Source organism: Camelus ferus, chromosome 4 (assembly GCF_009834535.1).
Source record: "Camelus ferus isolate YT-003-E chromosome 4, BCGSAC_Cfer_1.0, whole genome shotgun sequence".
NCBI classification, from domain to species: domain Eukaryota; kingdom Metazoa; phylum Chordata; class Mammalia; order Artiodactyla; family Camelidae; genus Camelus; species Camelus ferus.
The window spans coordinates 5065700-5086457 of NC_045699.1; the positions used below are offsets into that span (position 1 = coordinate 5065700).

The 20758-nt window shown below is 39.6% G+C and overlaps 1 protein-coding gene across 3 annotated transcripts in view; it reads left to right on the top strand.

Moving 5' to 3' along the window:
* The window catches only part of SLC35D2 (solute carrier family 35 member D2), a 45205-nt gene that overhangs the window by 12271 nt on the left and 12176 nt on the right, over positions 1 to 20758 (top strand). For all 3 annotated transcript variants that reach the window (XM_032477446.1, XM_032477447.1, XM_032477448.1), the window contains 5 exons: positions 3170 to 3237; positions 8967 to 9038; positions 9857 to 9925; positions 14812 to 14914; positions 16418 to 16510. In XM_032477446.1, coding sequence (XP_032333337.1) covers positions 3170 to 3237; positions 8967 to 9038; positions 9857 to 9925; positions 14812 to 14914; positions 16418 to 16510 — 405 coding nt within the window. The remainder of the gene's footprint in view (positions 1 to 3169; positions 3238 to 8966; positions 9039 to 9856; positions 9926 to 14811; positions 14915 to 16417; positions 16511 to 20758) is intronic.

Genomic DNA, 20758 nt, shown 5'->3' on the forward strand with positions numbered 1-20758 from the left:
TGGGTTCTGATGAGAATTCCCTCCTTGCTACGTAGATGGCCGCCTTCTCCTTGTGACCTCACGTGGCCTTTATACCTGTGCACTCCTGGTGCCTCTTTCTTTTCCTATAAGGACACAGGTCCTGTTGGATTAGAACCCCACCCTTATTACCTCATTTAACCTTAACTACCTCCTAAACGGCCCTATCTCCACATGCAGCCCCCTGGGGGTTAGGGTTTGAAGATAGGAACTTTGAGCGGACACAATTCAGTCTGCTGTAGAATACTTTTACTTTATGGTGGGAAGGACAGGTAATTAGGTTTATCTGTTCATTTGTTTACTTAATGGAGGTGCTGGGGATTGAACCCAGGACCTCATGCCTGCTAAGCATGCGCTCTACCACTTGAGCTGTATCCTCCCCCTCATTTTTTAATGTTCATTCAGATATCCTCTTTTATGAAGTACTTGTTCAAGGCTTTTGCCCATTTTTCTATTGGGTTGATGTCTTTTTCTTACTGATTTATATGTTTTTATTTTCTTTCTTTTGTATTTATCATGTATCCTTTATCATGAAAAGGAATCTTAATTTTAAAATAAATTTTATCAGTCTTTTCCTTAATAATTTTTTTAAATTTTATTTACTTTTATTCTTGGAGGGGGGGAGGTAATTAGGTTTATTTTTAGAGGAGGTACTGGGGATTGAACCCAGGACCTTGTGCATGCTAAGCATGCACTCTACCACTTAAGCTATACCCTCCCCCTCCTTTTCCTTAATAATTAATGACTATATTTATTATTTAGGAAATCCTTCCCTAGTCTGAGGTTATAAAGATCGTTTTGTAGATAAAAGATGTATTGTTTTTCAGAATTTTGTTGTAGATGAACAATGGCAGGGCTGAAAAAATGGTGAGTTGGGGGTGGTTAGTGCATCTGGGGACTAGTCACACATCTCTCTCTTCCAGTAATTTCTGGCCTCTCCATGTGATCAACGATGTAGGCTAGTTTGGCCTTGCTTACAAAATGGCAGGCTCTGGGGAGTCAGAATGGTTGCATGATGGCTTAAGTCTTCAAGGATGAGGGTTCCAGAAAGCAAGGTCAAAATTGCATTGCTTTGACTTAGCCTCAGAGGTCACATATCATCATTTCAACTGTACCCTATTAGTCAAAACAGTCCCATCCAATTTTAAGAGGAAGGGGCATAGACCCTACCTCTGGATGGAAGGGATTGTCAAAGTCACATTTTAAGAGTATGTGAGAAGGGAGATATTGTTACAGCCATTATCTCTGATGATGGATTTGTCAATTTCTCTTGGTATTTCTGTCTGTTTTTTGTTTTGTTTTTGTTGTATGTATTTTGAAGCTTATTATTAGGTGCATAAAATTTTAAATTAGCTTAATCTTTCTGGTGAATTAAAGTGTTTAATTATACGAGATGGACCTCTTCTGTTTTAATTCTTTCAGTGTTGCCCTGGAATTCACAACAGGCATATCTAACTTAGCAAATTGTAAAGCTGAATTAATAAATGTATCCTCCCTTTCAACAATGCAGAGACTCCACTTTACCACTTCACTCCCTCTACCTCTCCACCCAACTTAAATATGCTCTTGCTACTAAGTACTTTAAAACTCTGTTTAGATCTCATAAAACATTTTTCTTTTCTTTAAAAAAAGAAATGTCCATTTATATTTACCATTTATATTTAAATGTCCATACATATTTACTGCTTCCTCTGTTTTCCTTTCCTTCTTGGATCTCACACTTTCTGCTTTCCTCCTGGATAGCAATACCTTCGTTAGCATTGACTTTCTAATGGTCTGCTTAAATTCCCTTAGTTTTCATTTGTCTGAAAAAAGATAAAAATTTTTCCTTTGTTTTTGAAGATACTCTTGTTGGGGGTTATTATTTTATTTTGGCAGAACTTCAAAGATGCAATTCTGCTGTCCTCTGGCTTCCATTGCTTCTCTCTGGGTTTCTGTTCTCCCTTTAGTTTTGGCCTATGAATTCCCCACCACCTTCTCTACGCTTTCATGTATTTAGGAAGGTTTGAAGTTATTTCATCTAGCATTTTTAATTGCTTTCAGTGGGGGAATTGGCACAAATAACTTAGCACATAGTTGCCAGAAAGTAGAAGTCAGTATTGTTTTTATTTTGAATTAGATATGGAAATGGGAGCTGATTCTTTCAGTGCCTAAGACCCTTTAAGGTTGTAATATCACCAGCCGTGTCATTGCTGAGTTAGTTGTAGGTTGTTAACCAGAATGTTGATGAATAAAGGGGAGGGTCCTGGATCTATTATCTTGCTTACCTTTCTTAAGCAAATTTCGTAATAAAATTCTATAGCTTTTTTTGGTAAATGGCACATAGTATTTAAAAATCTGTCAAGGGATATTGTATCTGAGTTGCATGCTTAATGTCTTTTTAGTGGAAAAAGAAATGTTGGATTCACCTTGATAACTATGGAGTATTGTATCAGTTAAAAAGTTCTTAAAAAGTATGACCTTATGAAGGGATATGTGTATTTTTTCACTTATGGAAGACTAGGTCTTTCTTCAGTACGTTCTGAACACTATTTCTGTAAACAATCAGAAAACCATTCAGGAGCTCAGAGCTCTGTAAACCTAGTTCAAGTACAGGGTACGTTGTTTGACCTTGGGAGATATTTAATTATTCTAGGCTTAACTCCAAAGTAGTGTGGCTGGTATACACAACTTTGTGAAAGTGTCACCAACTGTGTGACATTTCAGTGAGAGATATGAACCTTTGCCTTTGTCAGGAGCAGCGCATATATGAGCAAATAACAGAAATTTGCACACCTTTTCACAGGCCTTCTGAAAGTCACGCCTAAACTCATCAGCTAGCTAGGGGTCGCCACCTAAGAGAAGGGTTTGTTCAGAGCATTCTTTTAGGGAAATAGTCTACTAATTTGGGCAAGGTCGAAGTTTCAGTTTCTGTCCAGCTCCCCCCTGCCCTCACCACCATGATTATGGATTATCACTGCCTATCTATTTTTTGATCATATGGTAAAACTCGTGATATGTTCTAGATTATGGAAAATTCACAGTCATTGCAATGAAAGGAGCTCAGAATGATTTATTTACTGATGTGGAGTGAATGTCACTGGTTTTATGTATGAAGGGAAATACGTTATTGGAATCCTAACCAAATATTCTTTCTTTTTTTTAATTGAAGCTGTTTCCTCTGCCTCTCCTCTATGTTGGAAACCACATAAGTGGATTATCAAGCACAAGTAAATTAAGGTAAAGTGCAGGGTGATGGTTGATCAGACATTCTTCACTTGTTTGCTTTTAGTGTCACAAAGATCAAGTTTGATTTTTCTGGATTGCTTGGGCAATACAGAAGACAATAATACTTCATAATTTAAGAAAATAAGGTGGAGCTTTGAATTTAATCTGATAATGCTTTAGAAGTCTTAAAAAGCTGATTTTTTACTTTATGTTAAGCCTGAAAATAGAATATGAGATTTGTAGAGATCAAGATAGAGAAGGTATAGTTTATCCAGAAAGGTTCATTTATATGAATGTGGTTCTGTATAACTTTTGGTTTCATCACAGTCTTATAAAAGCAGGAATATGCTGTCAGATTTGTTGTAGGTCACGTTTGGTACAGGGAAAAACAAACAGACATTTTTTTCAAGTGTGTGCTGTATACTTCTGAAATTGGCATTTGCATTTATTCTATGGTCCTTGGACAGCTTTTGTTAAAAGTCACTGTAAAATGAAAATGGAAATGTACAAAGACCAAACCATCCTATAAATTGGAAAACATGATGTGAAATATGTAGCCTAATGAACACATGTTAGAATCACCAACCGTATGATGAGGATGTGAATAATGAGAAAATGAAGTTTGTGCAAAGGGTGATGGAAGTGGAGGAAAACCTGTTTGCACAGGAGAGTAGAGAAGAGGCAGGCGGGAGGTAGACCAGAAGGAGAAAGGACACGTGACACTGACAAATGTGAAATTAGGCCTTTCGCTGATCACCCTTGTTTGGAAAGACAGATTGTGGTGGTTGTGAAACGAAATGTGCAGTGCTAGTTTTAGTTATACGTTTTAGTTGCTTTGTGGCTTCCTGCTAGGATTAGGACAATCCATTTTCCTTAATTATCTCAAATTTGTATTAAAGCATCGTGTGGTAGATTCTCTTGCTATGTTGCCACGGATCCTCTTGGCCTGTCTCTGAGTTCACCTGCACTGGTGGGGGATGGCTTCATTTAACTCTGGAAGCTGCCCAGCTGTTGCACTGGGGGTCTCCCCCTTGCAGGTGGGGCCTTCTGTTTAGAGATCTTAGAAGCATCTTTCTTAGCAGTGTTCTACATGCAGAGCAGAACAGGCAAGATGAGGGCTTCTTGGGTGCCGTGGGGGCTCTCTGGTGGAGGAAGCAGCAAATGAGACTGAGGAGGAAGGAAGGAAGATTGCTTATATGCGCTGTCATGTAGCGTGTTCCTCTATCCCTCATATTTTTCATAAACCGATAGTTGATTCTAGAGACGATCAGATTCAGATTCAGTTTCTCGGGCAAGATCAATTTATTGGTGATGCTGGATTCTTTCTACTGCATCACCTCATGGGGCACATAATGTTTTATCCCACTTTTAGTGATATGTAAGTGATCAGTTCCACTTATAATGATTGAAGGGGTCTGTCTGGCCTCTTCTTTAGAACGTTCCCCATCAATCTTTCACCTAATGGTTTTAGCATCTATTACGATCATTGTCTAGATCCATTACTTCATTACAAATTGAAAAATGATGATTTTCTAACTGTATCATCCCTTCTGTATTTATTGTCTAAACTTCTTCAGTACATACAGACTTTCATTCACCATTTCACACAGGAAAAGCAGGATAAAAGCTTTATTTATAAATGTTCAGAGTAACAAATTAGTGTCCTGTCACCTTTATTGGTGAGTTGTTTGTTTTGTTTTTTATACTTCATGATGAACGCCTGCATTTTTCATGTATTTGAAACAAGTCCTTTATGAGATACACATTTGCAAATACTTCCTCTGTCTATGGCTAGTCTTTTCATTCTTTTAACAGAGCAGAAGTTTACATTGTAATGAAGTGCCACTAACATTGTTTACTTTCACGATTGTGCTTTCGGTGTTGCATCTAAAAACTTATTGCCAAACCCAAGGTCATCTGGAATTTCTCCTACATTATCTTCCAGGGTTTTATAGTTTACCTTTTACGCTTAGGTGTATGATCCATTTTGAAGTTAATTTTTGTGAAAGGTGTAAGGCCTGTGTCTAGATTCAGTTTTTGCATGTAGATGTCGAGCTGTCTGAGGGCCATGTGTTAAAAAGACTAGTTTTTCTCCATTGAATTACATTTGCTCCTTTGTCAAAGGTCTGTTGACTATATTTGTGTGGGTTTATTTCTGGGCTCTCTATTCTGTTCCACTGATCTATTTCTTTCATTTACTTGATGCTTTAACTCATTATATAAATAATCCTCTTGATGTTCAAATTGTCTCTGGCCAGTGGGAGCCCCTTTGAGTTGGGTGCTATGTTCTAGGGCCTGAGTAGTCTTTGATTACTTCCTTGCTCTCTGGCACATGATGTCCTAGGTTTATCTTGGACTTTTCCTGCCATTTCTCCAAGAATCCCCTGGTTATTTACAGTGTGAGGCTGAGGGCACAGTCTGGGTACTGGATATATCTGGAAGGAAGGGCTTACGCAGTATCCTGATGAATAAAATGTAGAGTATGAGAGGCAGAGATGAATTCCTGGATTTGGCCTGATAAAGTGGAAGACTGAGATTTCTACTGACTGGGTCCATACCTAGGAGAAGGATTGCTGGGGTCTTATGGCCATTCTATCTTTACCATTTTGAGGTACTGCCAGACTGTTCTCCAAAGTGTCTGCGCCATTTTACAGTCCCACCAGCAATGCATGAGGGTTACAGTTTCTCTGCATTATTGCCAAATTTTTATTGTCTGCCTTTTTGATTATAGCTATTCTGGTGGTTGTGAAGTGGTATCTCAGTGTGGTTTTGATTTGCATTTCCTTGATGACTAAAGGGCTTCTTTTCATGTGCTTGTTGGCCATTTATCCCGCTTCTGTGGAGGAGTGTCTATTCCGATCCTTTGTCTGTTTTTAATAGGGTTCTTTATCTTTTTAATTATTGAGTTTTAAGTCTTTATATATATTTCTAGCTACAGGTCCCTTATTATACATATGACTGTAAAATTTTCTCCTATTCTGTGGATTGTCTTTTTACTCTCAGTGGTGTACTTTGAAGCACAGAAGTTTAAGTTTTTAAAACTTTAATCAATAATTGAGATAAAATGTATATAACCTAAAAGTTACAATTTCAACCATTGAAAGTATTTTAAAATCATAGCAAAATATATATAACTTAAAACTCACCATTTAAACCATTTTTAACTGTACAGTTTAGTGGCATTAAGTTTATTTACAATCTTGAGCAACCATCACCACTATCCATTATCAGAAATTTTTCATGATCCCAAACAGAAATTCTGTGCCCACTAAACAATAATGTCCCTTCCCCCCTGCCCCCCAGCCCTGGTAAGCTCTATTTTACTTACTATCTCTATGAATTTGCCTAATCTAGTATTTCATACAAATAGAATCATGCGACATTTGTCCTCTTTGGTTTGTTTTGGTTAGCATAGTGTTTTTCAGTTTCATCCATGTTGTAGCATGTATGAGAATTTCAGTCCTTACTAAGGCTGAATAATATTCTGTTGTATGCATCTATCACATTTTGTTTATCCATCTATAAAAATCTTACATTTTGATGAAGTCTGATGTATCAATTTTTTCTTTTGTTGCTTGTGCTTTTGTCATTGCATCTAAGAAAACTTTGCCTAACTCAAGATCATGAAGATTTAATCCTATTCTTTCTTCTAAGAGTCTTACAGTTTTAGCTCCTGCGTTTAGGTCTTTGACATATTTGGAGATAATTTTTTTTTTTGTATATAGTGTGAGGTAGGGATCCAAATTCACTCTTTTGCATGTGAATGTTTAGTCATTTCAGTATTTATTGAAAAGACTGTTCTTTCCCCATTGTTGTTGTCTTGGCACTGTTGTTCAAAATTAATTGACCATAATTGTAAAAATTTATTTCTTGATTCTCAATCTTACTCCATTGATTAAATGTTTACTCTTAACCTGTACTAGATAATACTGGTAATTGTAGCTTTGTTGTAAGTTTTGAAATTGTTGTAAGTTCCTCCAACTTTGTTCTTCTTTTTCAAGATTGTTCTGGCTTTCTGGTTTTCTTACATTTCCACGTTGATTTTAGAATCAGTTTTGTCAATTTCTGGGGGGGGGACAAGACAGCTGACATTTTGATAGGGATTGTGTTGAAGCCATAGATTTCTTTGGGAAGTGTATCCATTTTAACAGCTTGAAGCCTCTGATCCATAAACATGGAGTGTTTTCCCATTTAACTTTCTTTCATCTTTTAATGATATTTTGTAGTTTGTAGTGTATAATTCTTACACTGCTTTTGTTAAGTTAGTCCTAAGAATTGTGTTCTTTTTGATGCTATCATAAATGGAATTGTTCATTTCCTTATTGGATTTCTCACTGCTAGTGCATAGCAGTATAATTGATTTTTGTATATTCACTTTGTTTTCTGCACACTTACCTAATTCATTAGTTCTAATAACTTTTTAGTGGATTCCTTAGGAGATATATATATCAGCTGAAAGTAGAGAACTTTATTTCTGTTCTTTTTTCCAAGCTGCATGCTTTTTTTTTTCTTTTGGACTCAATTGCCCTTCTAGAACCTCGTGTACAAAGGTGAGCAGACATAGTGGTGAGAGTGAACGTCCTGGTCTTATTCCTAATCTTAAGGGGAGAACATTCCGCTTTTCACCATTAAGTATCCTTATCTGCTTTTAAAAGGCATCACCTAAAAATACTTTCTGAATTCCATTGAAATATAATTCAACTTTTCTGGGGGCTGGCTTTGAAAAAGACGGTCCCAACTAGTCTCATAAGACATCTTTAAGTGTGGATATGAAGTACCTGAGAATTCTTTCTGCACCTGTTCTCTGGTTGTAGTGTGAAACCCCTCCTCAGGTCTGGTCAGGAAGAGCTGCCTCCCCACCACCATGGTTCTGACTTTTCTTCCCCAGGTCACCATCTTCTCAGGGTCACACTGGAAGCAGATGGAGGTGCTTCCAGCCCTGGGAGTCTGTGGCTGTGCACTAAGCTGTGTCCTGGAATCTCTGGGATTTGAGAGCGGGTGAAAGGTTCATAGTATTTTTAAAACACAGCCAGTGTAGCCTCATTATATAGTTTTGGGGGAAGAATCACCCATAACTTTATCCTCTAACAGTATTTTAAATATTCACTTTCAGTCTTTTTGTGCATACAGAATGTGTCTTACTACAGTTGTGGACTCTGTATAGTTTTACATCCTCCTTGATTTATTTAATATTCATTTTCCAAGAATGGGAAAGTTTTATATTCTGGAGTTAATGTATAATGTTCCCTCAGATGGATTTATCATAACTTATTTAATCATTGCCTTGTTATCTGATATTTGGGTTGTTTCTCATGTTTTCCCCAGACACTACTGAAACGAACATATTTGTGCAAATGGTTTTTCCCTTTCCTTTGGATCAGTTTCCCATCAAGACATTATTAGGTGCAAGGTTCAGACCATTAATGACTGTTGATTCACAGTCCCAACTTGATTTGTCACATTGCATGTGATCTTTTAGCACAATCTTTGTAGTTTCAGCGCAATCCTTGTAATAGTTGAATAGTAGGATGTTTTGAATTGCTAATTAGTAAAAGTAGCATGAAATTATTAAATCTCCATTTTTTTTGTTATTTAATGTGACTTATTAGTGGCATATGTGAGAGTTAAGGTTAATTCTTTATATTTAATTTGGAAAATGAGTGGACTTAATTAAAAATGTAAAACATTAAAAACAAATACTTGGTGTCTGATATTATGATGCTTGAATCTTTTCCTGACAGCCTGCCGATGTTCACTGTGCTCAGGAAATTTACCATTCCACTCACTCTGCTCCTGGAAACCATCATACTCGGGTGATTTTCACTTTTCCTCTATTTCTCTCGTGTCCTCTCCCTCCACCCACACGTTATTTTTACATAGCAAATTCTCAACATCTAGTCATCTTTCCAAATAGTTGCATTGAATTGCTGAATTGAATTGAATAACTTAAAGACAAATGGTTTACTCACTTAAACACAATTTCCTGTTTCCATGATTCCCTAAGAATGTAATGAGTAGTTTTTAAATTTTGTAACTTTATATTAGACAAATGTGTGTGGTAGAAAATTATAAAAAAAAAACACCCCAAAGTACAGAAAATCAGGGAAATTCATTATGAGGCAGTAATTTTATAGTAACATTGGAATGAATTAATTTTTATAATGTTGATTTATAATGTTCTCATAAAGATACTCAAGCTGACATCCAAAAAGGTGATTCCTGATTTTGCCGTGAAGATTATTTAGCGATGAAATTTGGATGGAGACCCAATGTTTTAAGTTGTGCTATTATTAAATTTTATCTTAATCTTTGGATGCTTGATAAAAATACATATCAACTGGACCTACCAGCATCTCTGGTGAGAACAGAGAAATATGTTTATAATTCGATTAAGACAACTACTTAAGAATTAAAGGAACTTTGCTCTGATTTACTAATCCACTTACAGCTACTTTAAGTGTTCTCTTTACATAAAGCACATTGTCCATTAGATTTTTCAGCTATAAAACTGTTAACAATGTCTGTGTTCAGTTTATGTAAAAATATAACCCGTATTTTTTCTCTCCTCCCCTTCCTCCTTTCCTTATCTGTTTATCTACCTATCTGTCCATCCATTATTTTTTTATTACAGGAAACAGTATTCTTTGAACGTTATCATCAGTGTCTTTGCCATCATTCTTGGTGCTTTCATAGCAGCTGGGTAAGACTTTGGACTGTTTCTGCTCAATGACTTCTTTGTGTCTTTGACACTGGGCCCAGCCCCATCCTCATTTTTCGTTTTCCATCTGGCTGCCGTTGAATTGAGCAGCCAAGAGATAAATCTGTGGATGTTCGTGGAATCCCCGTGTGTTCCTGTGAAAGTCAAACTGGGTTCCAGGTTGGCCAGAACATTTCTGAGAATACAGAGAGAGAGAGCATTACAAGATATTGATTAGTACAGTTTTTCTTCATAAAAAGGAGTGAACTATGTACTTTTATTACTGAATGTTTGTCTTCAATGTAAAAAATTTGCAAAGAGTTTGAAAAGTTCTTAGACGTTTGACTAAGAATAACAGATTTGTATGCCGATTTGTTTTATCATCCTGTGACGCCTTAGCAGTTAGTATTTCCAAGGATGGAAGACTCTCATGAAATGTATTTATGTGTTTGGGACATGAGCCAGTACCAGTGCGTAACTGCTACATATTCATGAATATGCCTGACCCGTAATCTGACTCCAAGTTCGCATTTGAAGACAAGCACTCAGGCTCCTTTCAGACCATGGTGGTTAAAGCTTGTGAGCAGTTACATTTCTTGGGTTCGAAACTTGTCCCTGCCTCTGTCAGCTGTTTCTTAGCCTCTCTGTGCTTCAGTTTCTTCATATATAAAGTATAAATGAGGCCCTCTGTATCTGAGGCTTCCTCATCTGCGGAGTCAACCAACTGTGGATCCCAAATATTTTTTTAAACAATCTAGAAAATTCCAAAAAGCAAAACTGGGATTTGCCGTGAGCTGGCAACTATCTACATAGCGTTTACCTTGAATCAGATATTATAAGTAATCCAGAGATGATTTAAGGTACTTGGGAGGATGCACGTAAATTATACCCAATACTACACCGTTTTGTTTATGAGCATTTGCAGATCTGGGTATCTGCACGTGGAAGGTGTCGGGGAGGTGGGCGGTGTGAGGTCCTGGAACTGGTCCCCTGCGGATACTGAGGGATGACTGTAATAGGAAAGAAAACCCTACGTGAATGAAGGGAAGAAAGAAAAGATTGGAGGAGGTTCAGTTAAACTCGTTTCAGAAACTCATTTAGAAACGAATTCTGGATCATTAATTACAAGTTAAATAAGGGTGTGGGCTACAGAGCCAGGGTGTCCGGTTACTCTGATCTCCTCACTTACTAGCCGTGTAACCAAGGACAAGCTATTTAACCTCCCTGTGCCCCAGTTATTTCAACGGTGAAGTGCAGGTTGGAATTTCATCCACGTAATAGCGTCATTGTGAGAATTAAACGAATCAGTAGTAAACTAGGGTTTACAGGGGTTCGTGGCCAAGTTCAGCAAAAACACCTTGAGCATTTACTGCATGCCAGGCATCATTCTGGTGCTGAGGGATCCAGCAGTTAAACAAAACCAACAGGAATCCTTGCCTTCATGCATTCTACTTGGTGGAGACAGATAATAAGCAAAAGAAATTGATTTAAAAATATAGCATGCCAGATGGTGACAGATACTAGCAGTAATAACGATGTTTATTATTGTAGTAACCGCGTTTCGTCCCTTGCCTAGACAAGGGTTTATTATTTGTGTTTTCGCCTGTAACTTCCTCTTCTCCAGTTCTGGCTGTGCCTGAGCTCAGCCCCCTTAAAAGCTGGCCTCTTTGGTTTCAGCACTGTTTTATGCCTCTAGTATTGTTACCCTCAGAGGGGAAGGGAAAAGAACCCAGTTCTTGTCATACCCAAAAGATAAGAATTCGGATGGGAGATGGAGCGTTGTGCAGAGAAAAATTTTAAAGGATTTATTTAACAAAGGGCAAGTACAGCTCCAAGAATGGGCGGTGGGCTGACCCAAGGGAGGAAGAGCGGTGGTCTCTGTGCCTTTCTTTTATACCCCCGTTTCGAGGAGGTCTTTTGATTGATTGACAGCTCTTGTGCCCGGAATGCCTGGTCATGTTAGTCCTCTTTGCACATGTCCTTACCCATGGTGCACACCGAAGAACCCATGTGGGTACCTAACTGCAGTGCTAATTATATTACAGTGAGCACTGGTCATGTCTGGTTCGGTCCTTCTCGCCACCGCGCGGTTGCAACTGTTGGGTTCTAACCCGTTTCTTGCTGGCAGTCACTTAGAGGAGGTAAAGCCCCTTTATGCTGGAGGTGGGCATCATGCCATCTTCTGGACCCTCCTCCCTCTCCTCCACCTTTCTGTTCGGTGCCCCCACTTATCTAACTACCTAACAGTATGGTGCCAGTATGGACAAGACATTATATAGCCGCCCTTAGACCCTGTTTTGGTCATGAAGATTTTTGTTCAAATGAAACTGCATGAGTAAAGTAGCTAAAAAAGGGAGGTGCTCTGTTAAAAGTGTGGGGGTCTCCCCTGGGCCTCCTCTCTCTTCTGAGTTTCTTAGAGCTCAATATGAAAACCACTGACTTGGAGACAATTGAAGACTTACAAAAAAGGGCTTATAAAAATGTCTGTAGGTCTTTGGTGGGGAATGACACTTCAGGTGCTGCCTGTCTGGAGGAACATTTCCAGGGGTAGTTAGTAGGAATTCAGCCCATATTTAACACGTGAACTGAAAGGGTAAATAGTGTTTCCCAAAGCATCTAACTTTTACCCAAGAGCCAGCTTGGAATGGTAATTCTCAACCTTCCCCGTCCTCGGCACCCACAGAATGGATGACATCCCTGTGGGTGACAAGCAGTTCTCAGTTGCAGGCCAGCTGGGACCACACCCTTCTCTGCTTTCACTTATATTAAATCATCCAAATGCAGGTAACTGGAGAACGGACTGAGTCCAATGAGCCAGCTTAGGCTGCTGTAACAAACAGCCCCTACATCTTGGTAGTTTCACATCCCAATTACATTCTGCTCAGACTCCACACGCAAACCAACATCAGTTGATGCTGTGTGTGTGGGGGGGTGTCCCTGCTCATTGTAGCTCCTCAGGGACCCAGGCTGATGGATCCCCTACCTCAAGGGGGGGTCTCCTTACTCATCCAGAAGGGAAGACGTCATGTGGGGAGTTGTGCACCAGCTCTTCAGGCTTTTCCCCAGAGGTGACGTGTTACTTCTTACATTTTATTTGCCAAAGCAAGTCACGTGGGCTGCAAAAGTTGAAATCGAATGTCTGTGAACAGTCCTGAATGACAATCACAAGGGTTAGCCTTGAATCTGCTCCTATTTATAACAGAAGTAAATTCTTCTCAAACTTCTGTGTTTTCACAACTGGGCTGAACATGTGATGTTGGGAATTCCCGGCTCCATCTATTGCAAGACCTGAGGACTCCAGGAATTCCCCTCAGGGAACAGCATTTCCTTTGCATTCCTCTGGAAGCCTGGCTATTTTCCTCGTTCAGTTCTTTGCCATTTTAGGGACTTATCTTAACACTGAGAAAAATGTGGGCAGGCAAGATTTGGAAGACCCTTATGTTTTGTGATTGAGCCAGAGAATTCTGATTTATGATCATGTGAAATTAATTTACATTCTCACAAATATATCTGTAGGTAATAATGCCAGTGGAAGCCTCAAGCAAAATCTGGTTTGATTTACATTCAGATTTTGTTGCAATTTTTGCCTGTCTATTTCCTTCTATTTGGTTAGAAATCATCCTATTTTGATATTAAAGAGGATGAGTATAAGCCAGTCCAAAATACGCCACTTTGCCATGAACATTATTTTGAGTTGAAGGCAATTGAGAATCAACAGATATGGGAAGAGTTCTCTGCCCTGTCCTTTTCTGCCTTAAGATAGACCATAAATTTCCCTTTGTGAAGGTGTCCCCCTGTCCTATATCAGTAATAGGGAAGGAATTCTTATCACTGGAGACAGAAAGCATTGAGGTGACTCTGCATAAACAAACCTTATTAAAATAACCCTTCCATTAATTTCCCCCATATATTTCCTAGTCCCCTTCCCATAATCTGTTTGTTCCCTGAAGTGTAAATCCTCTTCTTTGCTAAAACATAAGCCCCAGAGTCTCACCACTTCTTTGAGTTTCATTTTTCTGTGAACTCCTGTGCATGTAAAATATTGAATATAATTTGTATTTTTTTCTCCTGTTACTCTGTCTAGCGTCAGTTTAATTCGCAGCCCCCCAGGCACTCACCCAAAGAGGGTGGAGGAAACCTCTTTGATTATATATACTTAGGAATTATGACACGGGTGTGGCACTGTTTGCAAGGTCAAGTGCAAGTGGATGAATTACCCAGGCTTTGGTGTTGTTCGCTTTCTCCCCGCTTTGCCATATCCCCCAAACATTTTTATACTAGTGTGATTTATTTAAAATGGAAATTGAAGAGAAGATGCTTCAAAGAAGAGGAAGAAGGGGACCTTAGAGGAGTTGCGGAGAAGGAGTGGATCCCTGCCTTGCCGTTTTGATGGACAGGATAGTGGAGGTGCTGGCGGATAACGTCAGTTTAGGGACCAGATGGAGGTGTCAGTTCCTCATTCGATCCCTCTTGCCCTGTCACTGCCCAGCTGTCCCCGCTGGGCTGTACCCAGGGGATGGCCCTGTTTATTACAATAAGAAAAGCCACCTGGTGGGTTGAACAAATCACTCTCCTTAGAAAAGCAGGGCTCACCAATTACTGTGCCGATTTATCAATTAGCAAAAGAAAGGGCTTCGCAGTTAAAGGAAGATGGTTAACGTCCCTCTGGTTCTAAACTGTCGTGATTAAGTTGAAGCCTCCTGATGGCCTGATTTTGTTTTTGTCTGGGTTCAAAGCAGAAGAGTTAACCACATGGGGACAATATGCCAGAGAAAAGGTAGTCGCTGGCATCACAAATGGATTTGATTAGGGAAAGATGAAACAGACCGCCTCCGAGGCCAAGTTGTGAGTTTCTGAATAATCCTATGCCTTTGTGTTCTCCCTCCCAGCTCTGACCTTGCTTTTAACTTGGAAGGCTATATTTTTGTATTCCTGAATGATATCTTCACAGCAGCGAATGGAGTTTATACCAAGCAGAAAATGGACCCAAAGGTACCAGATCTTCGCTTTTTGGCTTTGTCGTCTGGCCCCTGAAATTACATGAAAAGAACAGAATGAGCTTGTAAAGCTGGCATCTGATATATGTTACATGTTATGATCTACAAGTCACTAATTTCTTTTCAATGATCTTGTCTGTATAGGTTCTTGTTACTCCTCGTCTTGCAAAAGTTTTTGGTGAAAATTAGACAGGAAAGGAAAAGAGGGCACTTTTTAAGGTGCAAAGTCAGAATAATATCTAGAAGGGGGATTATTTTGAAAGGCAAATTAAAATTGGGATTTTTTTTTTAACCATCATCATTAGTGACCAACATTGAAATTAAGGGTATTCTGAAAGTAACTGTAGTTTGAGAGTCTGGAGATGTGGGTGACTGATACGGGTTTTGTTATGCTGACTGGTTATTGTGACCTGGAACCTTCACTGCTCCAAAGCTCCGTTTCCTGATCTGTGGAATGAATGAGAGGATGGGAATGGGTAACTTGTCAGGTCCCGTCCAGCAGTAACCGCCTCCCCTAGTCATGAGGGGGGAGTGGGTAGACCAGCTTTCCTTCCGTGTGGCTGCCTCCATGTCGGGGCTCCCAGCCCACACCCCCCTCCCCAGCTGTTCCGGAAGCTCTAGAGGATGAGCCAAGCATATGTTTCTTTGTTTCAAGTTCTTTGTATTGAGCGTGGATGTTGGCTCTGACGGACAGGCTTATTTCTATGAGCTGTTTTTCATCTGCCCTGTTTTTGTTTTGTTGTTTTGTTTTCTGTGCTGCCATTTGTTTTTTAATGACGGGCTATTTTACAAAACTGGGTTTGCTGCCTTTTGAGACTCACAATATGTCATCCTTTATGGAAAATGGGGGTGTAGAGTCTTTTAATGAAAAGTAAATTTATGCAAGATTGAAAAACAGGATACCTGGTGTTTCAACCCTGCTGTTCCCTTAAAAGAAAGAGCAGAAGTTTTTAAGGAGCTCTTTTTATATGAACGTTTTTAATGTTATTTATTTTGTACCAGATTTCCCATTTTGAATAGCATGCTTTTAAAAAAAAAAGAACAATTAGAATGTTAGAGATGGGTGGAACCTCAGAGTCCATCAGCGTCCATCCATCTCCATCCATTTTAATCTGTTTTTTTTTTGATAAAACAAATGTTTTATACTTGAAATGCAGCATTTTACATCATAAACGTGCTGAAAATATTCCAGTACAGAGCTGTTCAGAATGTATATATTTAAAAATTTTTTTTTCTATTTTTATTTTATTTTGGGGGGAGGCAATTAGGTTTTTATTTATCTATTTTAATGGAGGTACTGAGGATTGAACCTAGGACCTTGTATATGCTAGGCACGCCCTCTACCCCTGAGCTGTACCCTCCCCCCAGAATATATATTCTGACTGCCTGAGCTGGCGGTTGTATCAATGGCTTCAGGGGAAAACACTAAGTAAGTGGCTCCGGGAAGACTGATGCTTCTTATTTCTAAAATTGAGGGGAGCTTTCTTGGTTTTTGCAGGAGTTAGGTAAATATGGAGTGCTTTTCTACAACGCCTGCTTCATGATTATCCCAACTCTCATCATCAGCGTGTCCACTGGAGACCTTCAACAGGTGAGCGGATGCCAGGCACTGCATTCCTAGCAGCCTTTAAAAATTTTAACATTTAACAGGTGGGACTCACTGAAATCAAAAGTGTGTGAAGGTAGCTAGGATTACACGGAAGCAAGCTGTTTACTATCCCCAGTAATACCGATACAGGAAAATGAATGCTGGGCGAGAGGAGGGCCGTGTCCCAGGTCGCGGCTGAGCCCCTGGGACGTGCCCCGCCGCAAGGGGGGGTCCTGGGCTTCTCGCAGGAAAGAATCCAAGAGCGAGCCCCAGTTGAGTAAAGGTAGATTTATTTAGAGAGATGCACACTCCATAGACTACAGGCTGTTTCAGAAGGTGAGAAAGGCCACGAGGTGTGGGGGTTGTCAGTTCTTATGGGTTCAGCAACTTCATATGCTAACAAGTGGGAGGGTTATTCCAACTACTTCTGGGAAGGGGCTGGGACTCCCAGGAATTGGGCCACAGCCCGCTTATTTGACCCTTTATGCTCAGCCTTGGAACTGTCACGGCACCTGTGGGAGTGCCATTGACCATGTTAATATATTACAATGAGTGTATAATGAGCTCAAGGTCTACTGGAAGTCAGATCTCCCGCCATCTTGGACCTCAAGGTCTACTGGGGGTTGAATTTTCCTCGTCTTGGTGTTAATTGCTGTGTCATTCTTTGAATGGCCGTGCCCTGCCCCCTTCCTTCCAGGCGCAACGTCTTTCGCACTGTCCTTTCACTGGCATTTACCTTTAGACCTGTGGGAAGCAGCAGGAAGTAGTCAAAAGAGCTCTGGGCTTGAAACTTTTTGGAAAACAGCAAAAATAAAAATCCCAGTTTGAGTCTCACTTGTCCCCTTTGCTGGTGTGGGGACCCTGGGAAAGCTAATTAACTCAGAAGAGGATTTTGGTAGTTTAAAAAAGTGGGATTTATTTATCTATTACCTTTATTATGGACATTTGGAAACATACACACAAACTAGAGAGAATAATGTAATGAACTCTCACGTACCCATCACACAGCTTCAACACTTACTGGCATTTGCCATTCTTATTTCATCTAGCCCCATCTGCCCTCACTTTTCTTCCCCCGGAATATTTTTAAGTAAATCCCAGACATCATGGCATTTGCCTCTAAATATTCCAGGATGTACGTTTGAATTTTGAGACGGTCTTGTTCTTTTGGTATTTGCCCTGTTCACCTTATCTGCTGCACACCCGTCAGAGACAAATAAAATGGTAAATTAGTGGAAGGATGGGAGGCCCAGCGGGGCTGAGGGGGGATGGGGTTAGGAGGGGTGAACGTTCACCCCACTACATCCCGAACGACCACCATGAAGTGTGCTGGCTCTTGCCAAACTCTGGTTCTTCAGAAAGTCGCCAGACATACCACTACTAAGAATTTTGCCTGTGTCTTACGGAAGATGTTTGAGCTCGAGTGAGAAACAAGGCTTGTGGGGCAAAACCGTCTCCCACAGAGCGCCCCCCGCCCCTGCCTTGCGCTGGGCACTAACTCTCTTATTGCTGGGCTGGAGGTGGGGTTCACAGGGGCCCCGTGCAGCATCCTTTGATCCCCCCACATGGCAATATCACCATATTTAACAGTCGGCATGGTTGTGTGGTGTACACTGGCTGAGCGTCAATCCCATTTCTAGCCGGGTAGGGGTTTGAATGACTTTAGAAGGCTGTGGGCCCCTGGGGACCCCTGGGGCAGATGTCAGGGCTTCTTTTTTCTCTTCTTTTTTCTTCATTCTTTCTCCCTTGTACGGTTCCTTTCCCAGAGCAAGGGAAGAGTGGAAATACTCAGCAGCAATGTCCCCAGGGGTAAACGTCCATCTCCGTATGTTTGTATCAAAACACCACCAAGAAACACCAGTTTTGATAAAGGGCTTTGATTGTGTGAACCTGGGCCTCGCTGTTGATAAATAACTTCAGAATAACTTCAGAATTCTGGAAGGTTAAGCCAGCACCCCACCTGTTTCCAGGAATAATGAACAGGGCAGGGTATCTAAAAACACAACGTTTAGTTTTCCGTTTAGCGTCAGCAGCGTTACGTAAAGTGAAATTACGAGCCTCAGTCTCATTTCATTATCATAAAAAATGAGTTTTTCTTTTGAAGTCACTGGAGTTGATCTGTGCTGAGATGCTGGCACTTTACAGCTTTACAGAAATGTATTTGTTTCTAGAATTAGACATCTAGAAACTCCTAGAGTCTTAGAACAGCCGATTGAAACTAAGAGCACGTTTCTCCGTAAGGAACAGCGTTACGAATGGCACAGTGGCCAGAAACTGAATTTCAGGTATCTTTTGAGTAAAACCGACTGGATGTATTGTGTTAATAATTTATAACAGTATTTCAATAGGAATATGTATTTGTGCATTCAAATCGTTGACTTATAAATGTAGCATGGTGCTTGCAGAAGTCGGCACCTGCCTGTAATGATGATCACGCAGTATTATTATACTTTCTCAAGTAATAATAGTTGTTGAGAAATTATTCTATCTCATTGCATTTCCACAATAGCCTGAGGAGAAGGTACTGTTAATATTCCCATTTTATAGACAAGGAATCTAGGGCACTAGGTTTAATAATCTAATTTAAATAACTTTCCAAGGACAGTAGGTGGTAGAGCCAGGAGCTGTGGCCCTGGGAACACATTCTCTGCTATAATCTCAATTTGTCTATGAAAAACATTTCTTTTCCTTCACACGTGAAAAACCATAACCTATCACTTATAGCTTAGAAAGTACAAGAGTCCTGGCATTTAGTTTATTTTATTAAATCCAGGTGTTCTAGGAGGCGCATTGTGTTTCTGTTCTGGCTTTTGGTGCTGGAATATCTCAATATTTACCTCGGGTCACCTCTTCGATTTGACTCTTAAGATTTCAAACAGAAGTTCCTATAGCTACCTTAGGGCCCCAGTAATGATCATTATTCACTGGAATTCCAGATGGATCAGAGCTAAATATATAGATTGATTTAGAAATCTGTAAGAAAAATTCTAATGAGAAAAAAATAGAATAGATTTATAAGAGAAGACCTTCTCTAAAATGACAAAAATACGAAAGTCGTAAAGTTCAAAACTTGACTCTTAATTTAAAACTGCTGTGTTACGAGAGATGCCAAAAGAGATGAGACACTGACTGTAATCAGTAATTTAAAAACTCTGTGGGCAAAATGGTCAGATTTTTCACTACCAATATTGTTCTGCGCTGTGTTCGTTGAACCAGGACGAACTTCCAGTTGGTCACTTTTAACGACGCTGAATCCATTTCAGACTGGGAACCAAAAACAAGAAAGAAGCAAACTTAGGTAATTAGGTGTGTCATCTGCAACATAAAATTACATTTTATTTACCAAGTTTGGTTTGATTGGATAGAAAGTTGATTGAAGAGTTAAGAGTGAAATATTAACTTCTTTTGTTAACGGAAGGAGTGCTTTGATGAGTCACATCCCCCTGTTGACTGGAGGGGATCAGAGGTTAAGACTCGTGTGTGTGTGTGTGACTCACTGTACAGGGGGTTCACTCCTGGACCTTGGACCTGCAGTCAATAGCTCTGGTAACAACACCTTGAGTTGATTTCTGATTAACAAAGTCAGAGCGCCAGCTCCTCTGGTGAACAAATCAGGCCCCTGGAAAAAAGTGAGTGAACTTAACTCTAGTTTTTGAACCACTGCAATAAATTCAAAGTACATTTGGTGTATTGCAGTTGACGAATAGGGGTAATTAATAGGACTTTTTTTTCTGATAAGCACATGAATGCGGAATGAAAAAGACTCACGTTCTAACATACTTTCACAGCAAAGTAAGTCTAAAGAAGGAAGTGCTTTATAGTTACTCATCTTTAATTATTTTGTATGTTTTCAAAGAAATGTCATGCTACGTGACTTTTTGCCTTTTTTAGTTTTATTAAGTAGAATTATTACAGTTCAACTGCACATACACATTATATTGCATGTAAATACATGTATACAATACACTGCACTTTTTTGTAGTTTACATGTGTATACTAATTATTTTTTCTAAGAACAGATTAGATCTTTAGCTTTTTAAACTTACATAGTTGTCGAAGGAATGAAGCCAACTACAACATGCTACATGATTTTTAAAAACGCCACCAGCACAGCTTCATCATTATTAAAGAACAAAATAAAACTAAAATCTATCAAAATTTAGGTTGGCAAAGAATCCAAGTATTTTTATGAAAAGTACTGCACAGCCCTCCATGCTTCATGTGGCATCTGGAATGTATAGTTTTTATTTA